At 38.4% G+C, this 18,135-nt stretch overlaps 1 protein-coding gene across 3 annotated transcripts in view; it reads left to right on the top strand.

The window, feature by feature from the left end:
• The window catches only part of ALiX (programmed cell death 6-interacting protein-like protein AliX), a 275,620-nt gene that overhangs the window by 207,429 nt on the left and 50,056 nt on the right, over positions 1–18,135 (top strand). For all 3 annotated transcript variants that reach the window (XM_067158494.2, XM_067158486.2, XM_067158479.2), the window contains exon 14: positions 3,414–3,659. In XM_067158494.2, coding sequence (XP_067014595.1) covers positions 3,414–3,659 — 246 coding nt within the window. The remainder of the gene's footprint in view (positions 1–3,413; positions 3,660–18,135) is intronic.

Raw genomic sequence — 18,135 nt, 5'->3', positions numbered from 1 at the left:
GCAATGGCTTTTCAGGATCTGATATTTGAGTCCATGAACACTATCAGAACTAGATGCACCTGTAAAATTTTTAAATTTTAAAAATTATACAGTAGAGTCCCATTAATCTGAACTAATTAGGACCGAACCTTGTTCGGATTGGCGAAAATGCGGATTAGGTGGATTTTTGTCAAATACACAACATACTGACTAAGCATTTATGTGTTAAATATTAAAATGATTGAAAGTAAGAAATTAGTACAGTATGCTGTAAATTTATTTTACAACTACATTCTGAGGCTCGAAAACCAATTACTGTACTGTTATGTTTTTATAAACACTGTTGGCATCGACCTAGCGCGAGCAGCCTGGTAAAAGTCTGAATGGAAGGGGCAGTGAGCTTCAGTTAGCAAGCATGTGAGCTTCCCACTCTGCCTACTCCTTCTTTTATTCTCAGTTTAGTGTATCTAGCGCAATCTCCCAGACTGTGTGTGCCTGCTGTAATAGTGTATGCTTTGTTTTGTGAGTGCTGAGTTTGTTCTACATTCTGTTCCTAGTCCCTGCTGTGTCTCATCACGGCAAGCAAACATAAACACAACTTATGTACGCTAAAAGAGAAACTTGGAAGTGTTACAAAGACTGAACAATGGCGAAAGTGCCACTCAATTATCAATCGAATTTGGTGTCGGCAAAGCAGCCATTAGTGATTGGGAAAAGAACAGTGTTAAGATTGAGTGGGAAAAGAACCGTGTTAAGATTGAGCAGTTTTGTTGCTGCTGGGAGTGAAAAGTCTCTTGAAAAATGGCAAACAAGGACATTGTATACTTATATAATGATGGCTGATGATGACCCCAAGTAGGGTCGAAACTAGTCTCTAACGAATCAATGTAATGTAAATATAGGCATTGCAAATAGCATAAAGTATTGAATAGGTGGAAAAAACAGTTTTTGTAAGATTAAATTATATAGCTCAAAAAATAGGACTCCAGATATCATTCGAAAAGACTAAGATAATGGTAACAGATCCACTAAAACTACATAACAGGAAAGTAAAAATAGTGAAGCAGTTTAAATACTTAGGAGAAATTATAACATACAATTTGGATGAGAAATCTGCATGGCAAGAAAGAATTAATAAAATTATAAAATGAGCATGGTCTTCTCGGTTCACACAGAAGGATGTGGGTTAGATTCCCCATCAGAAAGTCATAAAATTTAAGAAACAAGGTTTCCAATTCCCGAGGTGCATATGGTCCTGAGGTTCACTCAGCCTACACCAAAAATGAGTACCAGGTTAATTCCTGGGAGCAAAGGCATCTGGACATGGAGCTAACCACTCTACCCCATCAAGTGCCGAGTTTACGGATAGTGGAAACCCTTTCCTTCCACCCCTCCAGGGGCGTTCATGGCCTGTATATAGAAATAGATTAAGAAAGTTAGAGAGGATGTTGTAGAACTAGAAATAACTCTGGTGATTTGCAAAACAAAACAGAAATTTTAAGGAAACTGAAAACAAAAAGTCAGATTTAAACCAAAGACAAATACTGTAACATAATGAAAAGGGTATTTACTGATGACGAGTAACAGAAAAGATCAGAACGAATAAAAAGCTGCTGGGCAGTTTGGACAGAAAACTTATTGAAGAAGATAACCAGAAAATTATTGACCGAAGTTGTCCAATGAGACTGTAAAAGCATAATAATAATAATAATAATAATAATATATTATGGAAAACAAGAAAGTCAATGATATTGGGAGATCTGAATGAGAAGAGAGAGACTGGGAAGAGAAGAGAATAGATTCTGGGGTCATACGGATATGGCAACAGGAATCAAGTAGGGTATATGTTAATGGACGTTTGCCAGAGGAACCAACTAATAATGTTGCAGCTATGCCTGGGGAAGCCCTTGGGGGTGACTGTAGTACTGTGGTAGCAAGGTTAAAAGTAGGCAAGGTCGCAAAACTACGAGAACGAAGAGAAAAAAAGATCAGGCTCTGGAGATTGAGGGATAAGGGTGTTCAGGAAGTGTTAGGGAAGAACTACAAAAACTGTTACCAAGAACAGATATTAGTCATGTTGAACAGGAAAGGAATAATTTTAAGAGTGAATTTGTAAGGCTTAAGTAAAAATGTTGTTTGGGTCTTTGATCCATAGCGTGGTTTGATACAGCCCTCCTTGCCACCCTATCCTGTGTCATCCTCTTTTCTACGTAACTACATCCTACATCTGCTCTAATTTGTTTGCCATATTCATACCTTGGTCTACTCCTACCGTTCTTACCGCCTACACTTCCCAACTGTACGAGTTCTGGGTGTCTTAAGATGTGTCCTATAATTCTATCTTCTGGTCAGATTTTGCCAAATCGTTCTCCTCTCACCTTCAGCATTCTTCCGTAATGCCACATTTCAAGGTTTTCTACCGCACATTGCATTTGGTTACTGAAAAGTTAAGGCCCACTGCTCTATTCTTGTGAATCTTGGCATAATATATCGCCACAATTTTATATGATGCAGTATTCCTGTTTCTCTCTGCGCTAATTTCGCCCATGTTTCACTTCCATAAAATGCCACACTCCGGACGAAAATATTATACCTCTTTTAATTCCTTTCATTTCTTCAGAAAGGTCTTTCTTTTTAGTGCTAGTCTGCATTTTATGTCGTGCTTATTTCTGCAATCGGTAGTTATTCTGAACCCAAGGTAACAATTATCCATCTACTTCATTTAAGACTTAATTTCCTAATCTAATATTTCCTGAATCACCTGACTTTGTTTGACTGCACTCCATTACTTTTGTATCCATACTATTCAGCAATTCCTCCAGATTTTCTGCAGACTCAGATAAAAACAATACCACTGACAAATCTTAGAGTTTTGATTTCCTCTCCTTGGATTGTGATTCCTTTTCCAAATTCCTCTCTGATTTCCTATTCTACATAAACAATGAAAAGGAGAATGCGTGTAAATTATGCGTTGGCAAGAATTATGTGAGTAAATGTAGTATAATATGACTCTGTGGGCAAGTGTTGGCAAATCAGGTGCCCAAGTCATGCTGTGAGCATTATATGTTTCACTGCAGAGTAGCACATACCCTTGCAAAAATTCTCATTTAAAAAAAAGTGTATCTGTTCCTATTGCTATTTTCAACAGACATTCAAAACTAACTGATAGTTGTCAGTCATTTCTGCCATAAGACCTCCTGTGCTTTCTAGTGAGGAGAGCAACAGGGACTGATGAAAAAATGCAGGCTTTTTTTTGTGTGTTTTTTTATGGTTGATACATAAACAGCCCTTCTGCACTCCTACTCGATTCGTTCATATTATTTACAATGCATACATTATTCAGAATATAATTTGTAGTCCCTTTCATCCTCGCCTTACTTTTTAAAATTTTTTTTACACATGTCGTTTATGTATCTCTTCTCATGACTTTTCAGATGGTGCCAAGAAGGAACCACCTCCACGTCCTCCTCCACCCACAACTACACCCCCTAGTTCTGTCCCTACCAGCTCTGGCACTGCTCCTCCACCACAGGGGTTACCATATCCCATGTACCCCTCTGCCATGCCTGTACCGTATGGGGCCTCTCCTGCAGCACCTTATCCAACATACATACCACCTCCCATGCCTGCTGGATACAACCCTTATGGAGGACCGGGAACTACTCCTTATCCTCAGCAAGGTGAGTCCAATACTGGGCAGTGTTCAGTTTCATAAAAGATGCTTTGTAAGAAATTGATGTAATATCCCCTTTATATTTCTTTTTCTGTTGTATATCAGTTATGTTTTAACACTGTTTTGTTAATATTTTTACGAAGGTTAATATGAAGGTACTATAGTTAATGAGGAAGGTATGGAAGATCAAGGAAATACATCAAAACTCATTTCTTGACATATTGCTACTCATTGTATTTAAAATATCCTCTGTATCTTTCCACTAATATGTAAACTCAAAGTGGTTCTCTTTATGGTGGTACTTGCTGAAGATATGTACAGTTAATCTACTGTTAGCAGATTTATCAGAGGAAGAAGTTGTTAAAATTAGCATTTCTTCCTGCAAGTTCCTGATTTTCTATACTTTATGAACTAGGTTATTTATTTTCTTATAAATATTGCCATACTGGGAAAAGAATGGTGTAGTAGCCACCTCTTCCTGTTCTGCAATGAAAAATTATTTTGGTTTTTTATTGTTAAATTAAATGCATGAACTTGAGAAAGATTCAAGTAGAGCATTTGTAAATGATGTGCAAGCTCATATGTCAAGCCAAGCATCCGTTAATCCTTTGTATTAAATTGTAGAGGTTTATGTAGAAAATTGTTTTCAGTATAGCCCTCCGTACGGTGAGACAAAGGTCGCTCTCTCCGAAAGTTTTTAAAAAGTTCCTGACCCCAAAATCAAATGAGATGGTATTCCATCCTGTTCCTATATGAACTAAATTGTTGCAAAACACAGGCTGTTTTCTGTTTATTGAATAACCCCCTCTTTAACATTTCAAGGTATTTTCAATCGAGAAACATTTTTTCAAACATGTTGTCCCATAATCCTGCTCCAGATGCCACTCCATCAGTCACTTGCAGTGCTGTGAGTACAAAGGAGAGCCCTTCTTATAGGAGATCATTACTATTGAGGAGACGTAGACCAGATCTTACGAATGAAAGCTGAAACGCGAAACGACTGAGTGGCATCATTACTGGTCACTGCAAAAAAAAACCACATTCAGCAGACTCCCTCCAGTGTGAAAGTTATGGTGATTTTTGCCCATGATTGGGGTGATGTTATTGTAAGCATGTTGTTCCCTCTAGGCAGATCGATAATGTGGAATACTAATGTCTGTTTCTGTAAAATCATCTGCGAGGAGCATTGAGAAGAAAACCTGCATAACCCACCCATCATGCTGCACAACAATAGAAGGATGCTTGTAATAGGGGCTGTGTGTGATTTATTTAATCACTGGGGCTGGGAAAAAGCTACCACTGCTTTAGAGAACAGCTTTTCGCAAGTCACAGAGATAGAATGTGGAAGTTAAGCCAGACAGGTTTCGATACAGTTTAATGTAGGTAACAATGCTCCTTCCACAATAGTAGTGGGTCTTCGTTTCTATACAGCAGAATGTCATCCAAATATAAATTAATTTCAATATTGGCAGCTGATATTGGTGTGCCTAGTAAAAAATAGAATGATAAGACATATCGAATACATTGCTCCTTATCATCAGCATCATCATCATCACCACTTACCTACCTATGGATTTTATTGAAGATACCATATAATCAAAATCGGTCTCAATCCAAATAACAGATTTCTCTCCTGATATCATCTCCTTCCAGAACTTGTTCTTTGTTATGTATTTCATCTGCTTTAGCTAAAATGTGTTTTTGTTTGCTTTAATTTAACAGCAAATCTATGGCAGCCTTTTTGCTATTACCCCTGCAGTTCAGTCTTTGAATGCTAGTAACTTGAACCTAGGATCCAGAAGTGTACATAAGGCAATCGCTTCATTATACTTCACATTTTTTATCTACAATTGAGCCCTTCATTCACAACACCGATTACTGTTCCACCAAAGGCTCAGTTAACAGCTTCTGGCAAACATTTGTGAGCCCATTTGTCATAAGTACTTGGCTGCTTGTAACATACTTACAACCACTCATTATTAACATAACCTCTTCTGATGCCTTGAGAATAGTACAAAGCTCCTTACAAATGTCCAACATCTAGGTCATCGGCCTACAACACACTTCAGACTGCTAAAGAGTATCTGTATCCAGCCATCAAGTAACAGAATGGGAGTGTCAGTTCTATCTCCGATATCACTCACGCCTGCATGGGAGTGCGTGTTTGAAGCAAGCTGCTGTGCTTGCAGACAGAGCCTAACATCCGTTAGGGGATGTGCCTGAAAAGAGCTGAACCACCTTCAGGATAAGGACACGAGTTCACTTTAAGAAATATTCACAGATGTGTTTCTTAATCATTTAACTCTTTGAGGGCGGAATTTAATATATTAAATCCCATAACATGTTGCCCATGAGTGGAATTTAATATATTAAATGGTTGGGGATCCAGCCTTCCCTGCACACGTAGTAATAAAAAATTCTGCAGATGGCAGTAAAAGACACTTTTAAGTCTGGCTGAAAGGGGAATCCTCGAATAGAGTTGCGTTATCCCCCTGCTAGGTTTTTACAAGCTATAAGAGGCTATCGTGTTCAGTCAAGCATGTGTCGCAAGTTTTGAGACCAGCTTTTTGGGATTTGTAGAACTATTTTGCGATATGGTTACTAAGAAGAGAGTCGGTGGGCAATTGATTGCTTCAATTTTGGTCTCCATGGATGTAGATGAAAGTGATTTTTCATTTGATGAGTCCAAAGACAGAAATTCAAGTAGTAAGTTTTCTCAGTGCAAGAATGACTCTAGTGCTCCAGAGAACGAAACAGCTGATGAAAGGACTGACATGGGTAACTTGGACCCAGGGCCTTCACATACCATTCTGCTAGTTGCTTTACGTCGCACCGACACAGATAGGTCTTATGGCGACGATGGGACAGGGAAGGGCTAGGAGTGGGAAGGAAGCGGCCGTGGCCTTAATGAAGGTACAGCCCCAGCATTTGCCTCGTGTGAAAATGGGAAACCACAGAAAACCATTTTCAGGGCTGCCGACAGTGGGGTTCGAACCTACTATCTCCCGAATACTGGATACTGGCCGCACTTAAGCGACTGCAGCTATCGAGCTCGGTACATACCATTCTGATATATAATGTTAATAAAGGGCCAATTTTACATTCATATTTTGACATGATGACCGAGCCTACGGAGTATTTTTTACTTTTTTATACCAAAATTTTGACATAATTCACCAAGAAACAGTAATTCAGGGAAACAATAGGCAACCCCTCCAACTAGGAGATGTACAATCGAAGACTGGTCATCCCCAACACTATCTGATATAAGGAAATCGATTGGCATAATAACTTATTTGTGGAATGACTCGTATACCTTTGATGCGCTAACATGCTGCCGCAAAAAAGTTCAAAAATATCCTACGCACTTCTGCGATGATGTGCATCCAATATTCAAGGCAAATAATTAATATTACATATGCATGTTTATAGCTAGCATTCAATAATTTTGGATGAGTTTTAATTTGCTATATTTTTGGTCCACGTACAGACATAAAATGCTTTTGCTCGCATAGGGTTAATATCTCGTGAGGCCAATATAGGTCATTTTTGGAAAAGTAGGTTTGAAACATAAGAATAGCAATCCAGTGCTAACAATTGATTTACTCATGAACGTACCTAACAAATTGTACTATGCATTAATAAAATCATGGAGACAATGAAAGGACGAAATTAAATATGATAATAAACTGGATTACCTCCACGCCTTTAGATATCCGTAAATACAGCAAGCTTCCCTGTTATTTATTTTTTCATCATGGAACTTCTGTCATTATCTGGGCACTTGGAGGTAGCATACCTATCCCATTTACAGCTGTTTAGGTAAATCCAAATGTAATAAATGTAGAGAACAGGCATGAAATATATTTTAAAATACAAATATGGGTTTCAACAGCCATAATTATCCAAAGAATGCTCCAGTCACTGTGTGTTATATTCGGAAGTACAACTCCAACATTTGCTCAGACCGTCCCTAACAATCAGCTGGTGGGTTGCTACGCTTTCTACAGTACGGCTTTATTCCAGAGGTGGCTTCTGCTACACATCCACCAATTGGGGGATTGGGAGAATACAGAGACCCCTCTCTAGAAACAATCTGTGAATAGATTATCACTGTTTGAACTCTAATCAAGAACAAAACTATTGTAAATAGTTTCAAAAAGACTGGGATCCTGATGGCAGTAATTAGATTTGTGTGATAGGCCTACTGTTAAACTGACAAACAAATGACTGGCGCCAAGTTCTTTATCTTTTTTTGTATTATTATTGCATAATACTATAAATAAAAAAGTTCTTTATCGTTTTTTTGTATTAATATTGCATAATACTATAAATAAAACTGTATATGCAACCCTTATCCCATTTCTCTGCGGGGACGGATATGAAGCGAGATGAAACTTCGTAGCAAGTTTTTATGACCTAACGCCCTTCCCGACATCAGGCTCTTCAGAGGAGTGAATGCGATGGAATGAAGGATGTGATATAAGAGTAAACAGAACTGATTGATCATATTTACATTTGGACATGGTATGAGGATGTACAGAACGAGAACAGCAGGGAATTACTTGGACAGAGAAGTGAAAGGGGAGAGGCCAGTTGGAAGGCCAAGGAATGGATGGATTCGGCAGCAAGAGGAATGCCAAGTGGAAGGGTATGGAGGAACAGAAACTATACTTTGACAGGAAGAAGTGGCGAGTGCTTGTACACCACACCCAGGAAACTAGAGCTGGAAAATGATGATGATGATGATGATGATGATGATGATGATGATGATGATGATCACGTATTTACAGTATATGGTGGCCTAAAAGTCATGTGTTCCCCATTTCTTGTTTCGTTTTTAAATTTAGAAATAACTGTCTTTCAACAAAGGTAACCAGTAAGACTCAGAATGCAATCATAAATTTGTTGAAGAATAATAAGTCAGTAATAGACTACATGATAACTGACCTGAGATGTGGAAAACGAGTGCAAGATGTGAAAGCTATTTGTAATGAATGTCTTGATAGTGACCAAAAAACTTCTGGTGGTTGACTGACAGGAATCCAAGTACAGAAGACAAAGACCAGGATCAGGATACCAAGGATTAAAGACTGGAAGCTAAAGGAAGAGGACTGTAAACAGAAGTTCCAAGAAATAATCAAAAGCAAGTTACCAATGTCAGTCCAGCTGTAGTGATGTAGAATAGAATAATTTTAAAACCAGTTTATCAATAGTGCAGAAGTAGTGTGTTGAAGAACAGACAGGAAAGTAATGAAGAAAAGGACATCATAGTGAAAGAGGCTATAGAAAAACTTAAGTCCAAGAAAGTGAGGGATGTTGAAAGAGCCAGAAATAGTGACAACAGTCAACTGAGAGATGAGGAAGTACAAAAGCTACACCAAGTCTGGTTAAAAGCAAGAGATGTGACAAAGAAAACGTTACCGCACTAGAAACAGTAAATGGGAATGTAGTCAGGAGCAAACAAGAAATTAGAAATGAACTATTTCAATATACTCCTGAATGAGGGAGAAACTACTGAACAGATGGAAGAAAGGACGAGGACAGATGATGTTGCAGTTACTTGGTCTGATGTGAATTGCTCTTTAAAAAAAGATGAAAAGTAGTAAGTCAGCTGGGATTGAAGTTACTGCTGACATGATCTTTTTTTTTTTTTACAAGTTGCTTTACGTCTCACCGACACAGATAGGTCTTATGGCGATGATGGGACAGGAAAGGGTTAGTAGTGGGAAGGGAGCGGTCGTGATCTTAGTTAAGGTATAGCCCCAGCATTTGCCTGGTGTGAAAATGGAAACCACGGAAAACCATTTTCAGGGCTGCCAACAGTGGGGTTTAAACCACTATCTGTGGAATTAATGAAGTTACTGTTTCATCTTTGTTTTAAATTTTGTATTCAGCTTTTACATTCTTTCCCAAAAGTTGTTTTAGCATAATTCTGTGAATTTGTCTGTCATTTCCAAGGCTGTTGGAACCACACCAATGCTTTCCAGGTTTGTAATTTAAGTCCATTCTTGACACCACATTATTCTGCTGGGAGCAATTCCATCCTGTAGGCTGCAATTTGATCTTTGACAATTTATGAGAATGACAACAATGAAGCTACTGAGCTATCATACTTCCAAATGCAATTTTAGCTATTTTGTAGCTATTAAAATTGTTTTTGCTCATAAATGACCAGTCTCCTGCTAAATCTTCAGGCAGATTTTTTATTTAATTAATTCATTCTTGATTCAAATTCTAAACCTCAGAGCAGCTTGGCTAACTTGAATGAGCATATTAAAAACCCTTCTATTATTTTCGTTAGTCTCGACCTAAAGTACAGATATTTTCAGAATTTGTATAAATGTATGACCAACTTTGCAAGTGCCTCAAGACTGGTTAGGAATTGTTTATGCTTTAGTGCCTTATATGTATAAAACAAATTGTGAGCTCTGAAGTCTAGTAGTTATTATATACTTGTTGGGTTGTGCTTATAATATATTGACTGTCTTCATTTTTTATATGTATTACTATATTTCTGAGTTTGAACCTAAGATGAATTTCTTTGTAATATATTATTTCTGCTTGTTATTGTTTGTTAAATATTAAGTGTTTACAGTAGTGAAATTAGCAATATCATCAGTGTTTTTATTTTTTATAAACTAAGCTTCTTTCATCTGTTCTGAAAGTCTGTGCATTGGAACCAGGCATGTTATTGAAGAAAATAAGAACTGAAATGAAGAGGATGTTATAGAATTGGACTGGAAACAATATGGTTTGGCAAATCCAGGAATTCATTCCTCTTGTTCTTTGTTTCATTCTCAGTGTTTCCTAATGCTGCTTCTCATTATGATCCTATCACATTGTGCTCCATATAATAAAAATCAACAATGTTTATCATGGACTTTGTTGTATTTACATTGGTTTGTAGTATATACTTGTTTGTGCCTTTGTTTTCCATTACGCATGTGCAAGTGCCTTTCTTAAATAAGTAATATTACGTGTAACTTACTAGGAAGAAGTTTAAACTGCTTATAGAAAGTAGCGTAATTTTTCGTTCAGTTGCCTAGGAAGTGTGCTTATAGCTGTTTCCCTTGTCCATGTTCCTTTATGCTCTGTTTATGTGATCTTGTTGTCCTGTGTATGAGCTCTGTTGTTAGTTATCTTAGTTATGTAGCTGATGAGCTTATTACCAGTTTTTGTACTGTTCAGTGTGCCTTTTTAATTTTATGGTTTATATATATTTTGTATTGTTTTATCTTCATTGCTGTTTTGGCAATAAATTATTAATAAACTAACAATCTTCTTTCACTTACCTATCTGCAGGAATTGACAATAACCCTGGTAGTTAATTTATTCATTGTGCTTGGTAAAAAGATCGGAACATACGAGATAAACACAATGGCAGTTCAGAGTTGGAAGAATAACCATCAGAAAGAGGAGACACGGACAAACGTGAAAAGCCAAAAGGACAACAATCTCTACATCTCCATTACACTGTTGTCTCCACTTTGATTACCCTCATCTCCTTGTCAGTTCACTCTGCATTCTCCTTGTCAATTCCAGTTCTATATCCAATTTTTCTGAGCCTCAACAAGCTTGTTTCTGCTCAAGAAAAATTTTATAGCTCCCAGTTTCAGCACTCCACTGACAACTTGGAATATACTGCTTAGTCAAGCAGATCATTTTCTTACTCTCAAGTCTTCCTAACCCAAAGTTTGCAATATATTTGTTAACGTTGCTCTCTTGTCAGAAATCACTCTAAACAAATCGTGCTTCTTTCCTTTCGATTTTATCCAGTTTGTGTATCGAGTAATCCTGGGAGTGGGGAAATGTGCGCGCGTGCGCACATAAAGCGTGCACATCTTATTTATTACTCTATGCAGTATAACATCATCTGCAAAAAGCCTAGTCTAATATTCCAGTTTTTTTATATCATATTTATATACATAAGAAAACATAAAGGGGTGGGGTGAGTGGCTCAGACAGTTGAGGTGCTAGTCTTCTGACCCCAACTTGCAGGTTCAATCCTGGCTCAGTCCAGTGGTATTTGAAGATGCTCAATTACGTCAGCATCGTGTTGGTAGATTTACTGGCACGTAAAGGACAAAATTCCAGCATCTCTGAAAACCATCAAAAGTAGTTAGTGGGATGTAAAACAGTAACTATTATTATTATTATTATTATTATTATTATTATTATTATTATTATTATTATTATTATTATTATTATTATTAGATGTGAAAAAGACCAGAAAACTGATCGCGCAAACCTCGCTTAGAAGTTGTGCATTTCCTTCTTTGCCAGGCAGCCTTCAATTTTTCTCTCATCGTGGTTCTTCGTTCTTCTGTCCACTTAGCTCCTGTCTTCTTCTTGTGGTTTCTCTCTGACTCTACTACCCACTTGTTGATTTTCGTTCTGTAGCAGGTTCGGTCAGCGATGTCTGCCACTTTGATTCCTGATTTTTCCAGGTCTTGGTGGATTTCCGTTGTCCACCTATTTGTTTTGATGTTTTCTGTTGCCTCGAGTAAAATTCTTGTCAGTCTGTTTTCTGGAAGGCGTTTGATGTGTCCATAAAATTTCAGGCGTCTTTTTCCGATGTCGACCGCAAGGTTTGAGAGCTCCTTGGTTTCTGTACGAAATTGCAGTCTATATCCTTCATCAGTCAGTTTTGGGCCGAGAATTTTTCTGATGATTTTACGTTCCTCTTTCAGGATGTCTTCGAATACTGTTTTCCTGTGGAGATCCAGTGTTTCACTCGCGTATAGTATTTCAGGTTTGATCACAGTGTTGTAATGTCGAATTTTGGTGAAGATTGAAAGGCATTTTTTGTTGGAAATGTTTTGCGTTCGGCCGAGGGCTCTCTTCATTTTCTGGATGCGGACCTCGAGGGCCTTCTGTTCTTTTCCTGTTGGTACTATAATTTCTCAGAGATATCGGAACTCGGTTACTTTTTCGATTGTGCCAAATTTCGTGTTCAAATTCTGGAGGCTGCAGTGGTTGCACATGACTTTGGTTTTTGAGGAGATTTGCAGGCCGAATTATTCTGAGCATTTCTTGAAGGTTTCAATTTGGCTGATTGCCTGTTGTTCGTTTGTTGCAAGGATCGCAAGATCATCTGTGAAAGCGAGACAGGAGATTTTTACATATTTTCTTGTCATACTTAATGGTTGCCAATTTCCTTGAACTTTTAGAGCTTGTTCCCATTCTCTCACGATTTTGTCCAGGGCTGTGTTAAAGAGTAGTGGGGAAAGTCCATCTCCTTGTCGGACACCGGTTTTTATCTGAAATTTTTCAGATATATTTCGCATGAATTTTACTTGGGAGGTTGTGTTGGTGAGAGTTAGTCTGATGATTTTTTTGAGTTTTGTTGTCCATTCCGTATTCACTCAGTGTTTGGAAGAGGGATTGCCAGTCAATGGAGTCGTATGCTTTCTGGAAGTCCACGAAGGTGCAGATTGTGGGTTGTTTTCTTGTGTGCCTTAGTTTCAAGATGGTTTTCAGGTTGAGTATCTGTTCTGCACAGGATTTGTGGGGCCTGAAGCCCGCTTGGTATTCGCCTATGAGTGGTTCTAGTTGTTCCTGTGTTCTTTGGAGGAGGACTGCGGAGAGGATTTTGTATGAGACTTACACAAGGGAAATTCCCCTGTAATTGTTCACATCTGTTCGGTCACCTTTCTTGTGAAGTGGAACGAGGAAGGCATTTGTCCGATTTTCTGGTAGTTTTTCCGTTGTCCAAATTTTTTGTATGATTTGTGTGAGTTCTTGGAGAGAATTCTTTCCTAGATGTTTAAGAAGCTCTGCTACGATGCCGTCGTCTCCGGATGACTTGTTGTTTTTCAGTCGTCGTATGTGTCGGTGTATTTCCTCTTGTGTAGGTGGGGATGAGTCTGGGTTTGCGTTCGGGTGGGGTTTAAGTGGAAACCTTTCCGTTGGTTCTGGGCAGTTGAGTAGTGACTTGAAGTATCTCGCGAGTTCCTTGGTGTTTTTGTCATCTGTGAGTGCCAATTTTCCGTTTTATTTTCTGAAGCAGAGGTTCTTGGGCGTATACCCATTTAATCTGTTGCGGAAGACGCTGTAAAAATCTCTGGTGTTGTAGTTGTGGAAGTCCTGTTCAGCCGACTTCAGTTGGTCCTCCAGGTATTTCCTCTTGGTTTGTCTGATGAGTTTAGAGGTCTGTCTGTGTACTTCGCGGAATTTTTCTTCGTTTTCAGGTGTACGGTTGCTGATGAACTTCTGGTATGCGTTTTTTCTATTCAATATAGCTTGGTCACATTCAGTGTTCCAAAACGGGTGTCTGCTCTTTTTGCTCTTTTTATATAGTGGGATTTGCTCTGATGCACTCTTCATGATTTTGTCGTGGAATTCGTTCCAAGTTTTGGCTGGGATTTTTTCCCAAGTTTCCTTGAGATTTGATGTTTTTATTTGTGCTGCGTCCAATTTTTTGTTTGCCTTGGATTTCTGGTAGAAGCGTTTTGGGGTAAATTTCACTTTGATTCTTGTTAGATGATGGTCCGAGTCAATGTTGGCTCCTCTGCGGACTTGAACGTTGTGTACTTCTTTTTGTGCTGGGAAGGAGATGGTGACCTGATCGATCTGGTGTTTGCCGCAGCAGGTGTTGGGTGATTCCCATGTGAAGAGCTTATTGGGGTTTTTCCGTAGGGATGTTGACACGATTTTCAGGTCATGTTGTTGACAGAGCTCGATGAGGCATTTGCCATTTTTGTTGGTCTTTTCGTGTGCTGAGAATCTTCCTGCGGTTTTTCTGTAGCACTTTTCTTTACCAATTTTACCGTTGAAATCGCCGAGAATGATTGTGCCTTTTTCAGGTATTTTGATGAGTGTGGTTTCAAGTTTGTTCCAGAAGTTTTCTGTTTGTTTCTGATCTTTGCAGTCGTTGGTGGGTGTGTGGGCATTTACAAAGGTGTAGTGGCGATTTGCACAGCGAAGTCGCAAGGTCATTAGTCTGTTGTTTATGGGTATGATCTCTTCGATGGAGTTCACAATCTTTTTGTGTACGAAAAAGGTCATGCCTAACATTGGTGTGGCTTTTCCTATGGTTCGTGTAGTTTTGCTCTTGAAAATGCGGTAGTTACCATATACTGATGTCTCCGACTCAGGGAGTCTGTTCTCTTGTACGGCGAGTAGCTGGATTTTTTGCTGATCTAATTCTGATGTTAATCTGAGAAGTTTGCCTACTTGTAGGAGTGTGTTTATGTTTAGCGTGCCGATGTAGAAGGGCGTTTTAGTGGGAAGTTTGCTAGAGAGCTCCAACTCTCTCTTTCGTATCAGCCCGGCTCCTCCATAATCCGAGTGGCTGGTTGCCACCTTCGTTTTCAGTTGGCAGGTGGATTGGTTACCACCTGGAGTAATGTTGTTCTTACTTGCACGAATCATGGTGTGCTTGTTCTCAAGCGATTGGGTTGATCCCGAGGGATCGGAGTACAGTCAGGTGGGTGAGTTCCTGAAGGTTTTCTGAGGCAGCCGCTCCGACTCGGAGTACAGACGCTGACCAGGTGCCGCACCAAATAGGTGAACAGACGCTACTGGATTTATTATTATCCTATGCCGTTGGCCATCTAGTGGCTCTTCCACTTTTAGGGGCAGTTTCCCACCCCAAGGGCAAGAGAGTGCCCTGAACCTCTACCCGCTCATCCGCCCTCCGAAGAGGCCGTTGGCACTTGGTAGAGGAGGACCCCTTATACCGGTGGTGACTCGGTTTGTGGACGCAGTTTAACGTCATGCCCGGGACATTATTATTATTATTATTATTATTATTATTATTATTATTATTATTATTATTATTATTATTATTATTATTATAAAACACAAAGGTCCAATAATACTGCCTTGTGGGACCCTATTTTGATCATTACAGGATCAGATAATGCTTCACCTATTCAAATTTTCTGGGTGGTATTTTGTGGAAATTTTGTCACCAATTTAACCATTCTTTTGTCTAGTCCAATAGCCCTCATTTTCGTGAGCATTCTCCCATGATGTACAGAATCAAAAGCCTTTGATAGGCTGATAGCGATACACTCCATTTGACCTCCTGAATCTAAATTATCTGCTACATCTTGCTGAAATCCTGGAAGTTGAGCCTCACAGGAATACCTTTCCTAAATGCAAACTGCCTTCTATCAAACCACAGACGTGTCTAATATTATCGAAAAGAATGTTTTCCCTGAGCTTACATGTAACACATGTCAAGCCGATTGCCCTGTAATTATCTGCTTTTGTTTATCACCCTTTCCTTTGTACAGTGGGCCAACTATAGCAACTCTCCATTCATGAAAAGAGCAATCAAACAAATGTTTCAGATACAGCATTACATCCCAATCAATTGCCTTTAGTATATACCCAAAAATCTCGTCAATTCCCGCTGCTTTTCTAGCATTCAACTTTTATAAATGTCTTTATTATCATAGGTAAATTTCATTATTTTGCCAGTATTAGAAACTACATCTACCTGGACATTATCCTTATCTCTATCTTTACATGTTACTCACTCAGTACTTCTGCCTTCTGTAAATGCTCACATATATACTCCCCTTGTTCATTAATGATTTCCTGGAACGTCCTTCTTAGAGAATACTGTATTTCTGCTTTACCAACATGTTATCCTTAGCTGCATGTTTTTTTTTCTTTTTTAATTCATCCTTCCACCATCATTGCTAATTTCTAATGTGAATCTCCTTAATATCTTTATTTCTGGTATAATATAACGGATCTTTACCATTCCTTCCCACCTTTAAAAGTTACAGACCTTTTTTAAATTTTTATTTACTAGTTTCCACTGATCATTGTGTTTTATTCCTCCTCCTCCCCCCTCCCCCTACCTCTCATCAACCCTATGGTATTGCCTAACAAGTGACAAATCAAGTCATATGTAGGAAGATAGCAACATGAATAGAAACATTTATTTATTTATTTATTTATTTATTTATTTATTTATTTATTTCTTACAGTTATGGAATGCTGCATTGGACAAGGTCTAATTTTTGCATATATAATACAAATGAAAATAAAACATCACAATGAACATTCCCATAGCACTGCCTGTGCTGAAGTGGGACAGTTAGATTTGAATACTGTTGGTTAAAATTGCGGACAGTCCATTAACACCTTACCCCTAAATGCCTTCTCCGTTAAATTACACCCATCTCCATGTCGAAGGCCATTGCTAGGAAACATTACTTGTTCTAAAACCTCTACTGCTAACAAATTAAGCAGTGGCTTTTTGTGGTGTTTTTTTTGCCAGATGTTAATTTTCTTTGGTTTGGTCCACATTTCTTTTTCATTGTCATATGTTTTCAATTTCATTTCCATATTGATAGTTCAACAGTTCACAATTGTAGGTTTGGAGTTCTCCACCTAATCAATACTTGTATAGCATTAATTATATGTATTTACGGTTAGAAGTACACTATGAGTGCAGGACTAGTTTTGATCCTCTATTGGGATCATCTTCAGCTGTTAAATATATCAAGATAGCAATACATTAAATTTAAAATATTACACTATTTAAGATCTATACATTTCTTTTCATTGCCCTTGTCTTCTACCCCAAACAGACTTTGAGTAGATCAGAATCGTAATGTTTTAAGTATAACCTTTCAAAATTTAGGCCTAGGCTTTGTAATAAAAATGTTCTTGAGGGACACAGTTTATCACACTGAGGAACTGTATGATAGGTTGTGAATTAATCAGCATCCCCAGACATCCCCTTCCCCCTCTCCTCCACGGACCTTGGCCTACCAAGTTACCACTGCTCATCCCAAAGGCTGGCAGATTACAAGGTGATACGTGATCAGCACGACAAATCCTCTGGGCCGCTATTCTTGACTTCATAGAAGAGGGCCCTATTTCACTGTCAGATGGCTCCTCAATTGTTCTCATAGGTTGAGTGGACGTCGAACTAGCCCTCAGATCTAGGCAAAAATTCCTGGCTTTGGCTGGGAAACGATCCCCGAGCCTCAGGGTAGGAGACACGCTTGCTACCCCTAGATCGCAGGGCCAGCAAATTAGTTAGTAGGTAAGGAAAATAAGTTCATATGTAGCATGTATCACTTTCATAATCTGTATTTAACAGAGCAACAAATAGGTTGAAATGACTTTATTTTTTCGGTTTACAGAGTGACGAAGAAAATAGTAATAATTGTGTAATTATTCGGAATATTTGAATACAGTAAGTTGGATATAAAGGTAGAAGACTGCATCTTTGTATCACAGATTAAGGTCCATTGAGTAGATGCACAGGAGGAATATTTTGAAAATTGCTCAAATTTGCCTGGTTTCTGTGGGACAAATAGAAAATACGGGGCTTGGTTGCGAGTGTTAACATGTAAAAGTACAATTTCCTGGTAAACTGTTGGAGTTGCAAAGAAGGTGCATGGTATAATTTTTATAGGAAGTTTAATTTTAAATCCTTTATAATATGACTAATAGTTAACCCAATTATTTTGGTTTTTATTATATAAAACCTCCACCAAAACACACAA

This window comes from Anabrus simplex, chromosome 1 (genome assembly GCF_040414725.1).
Source record: "Anabrus simplex isolate iqAnaSimp1 chromosome 1, ASM4041472v1, whole genome shotgun sequence".
NCBI lineage: Eukaryota > Metazoa > Arthropoda > Insecta > Orthoptera > Tettigoniidae > Anabrus > Anabrus simplex.
Note: the sequence above shows the minus strand (reverse complement) of the source record. Positions and strands in the feature narration are given on the sequence as shown.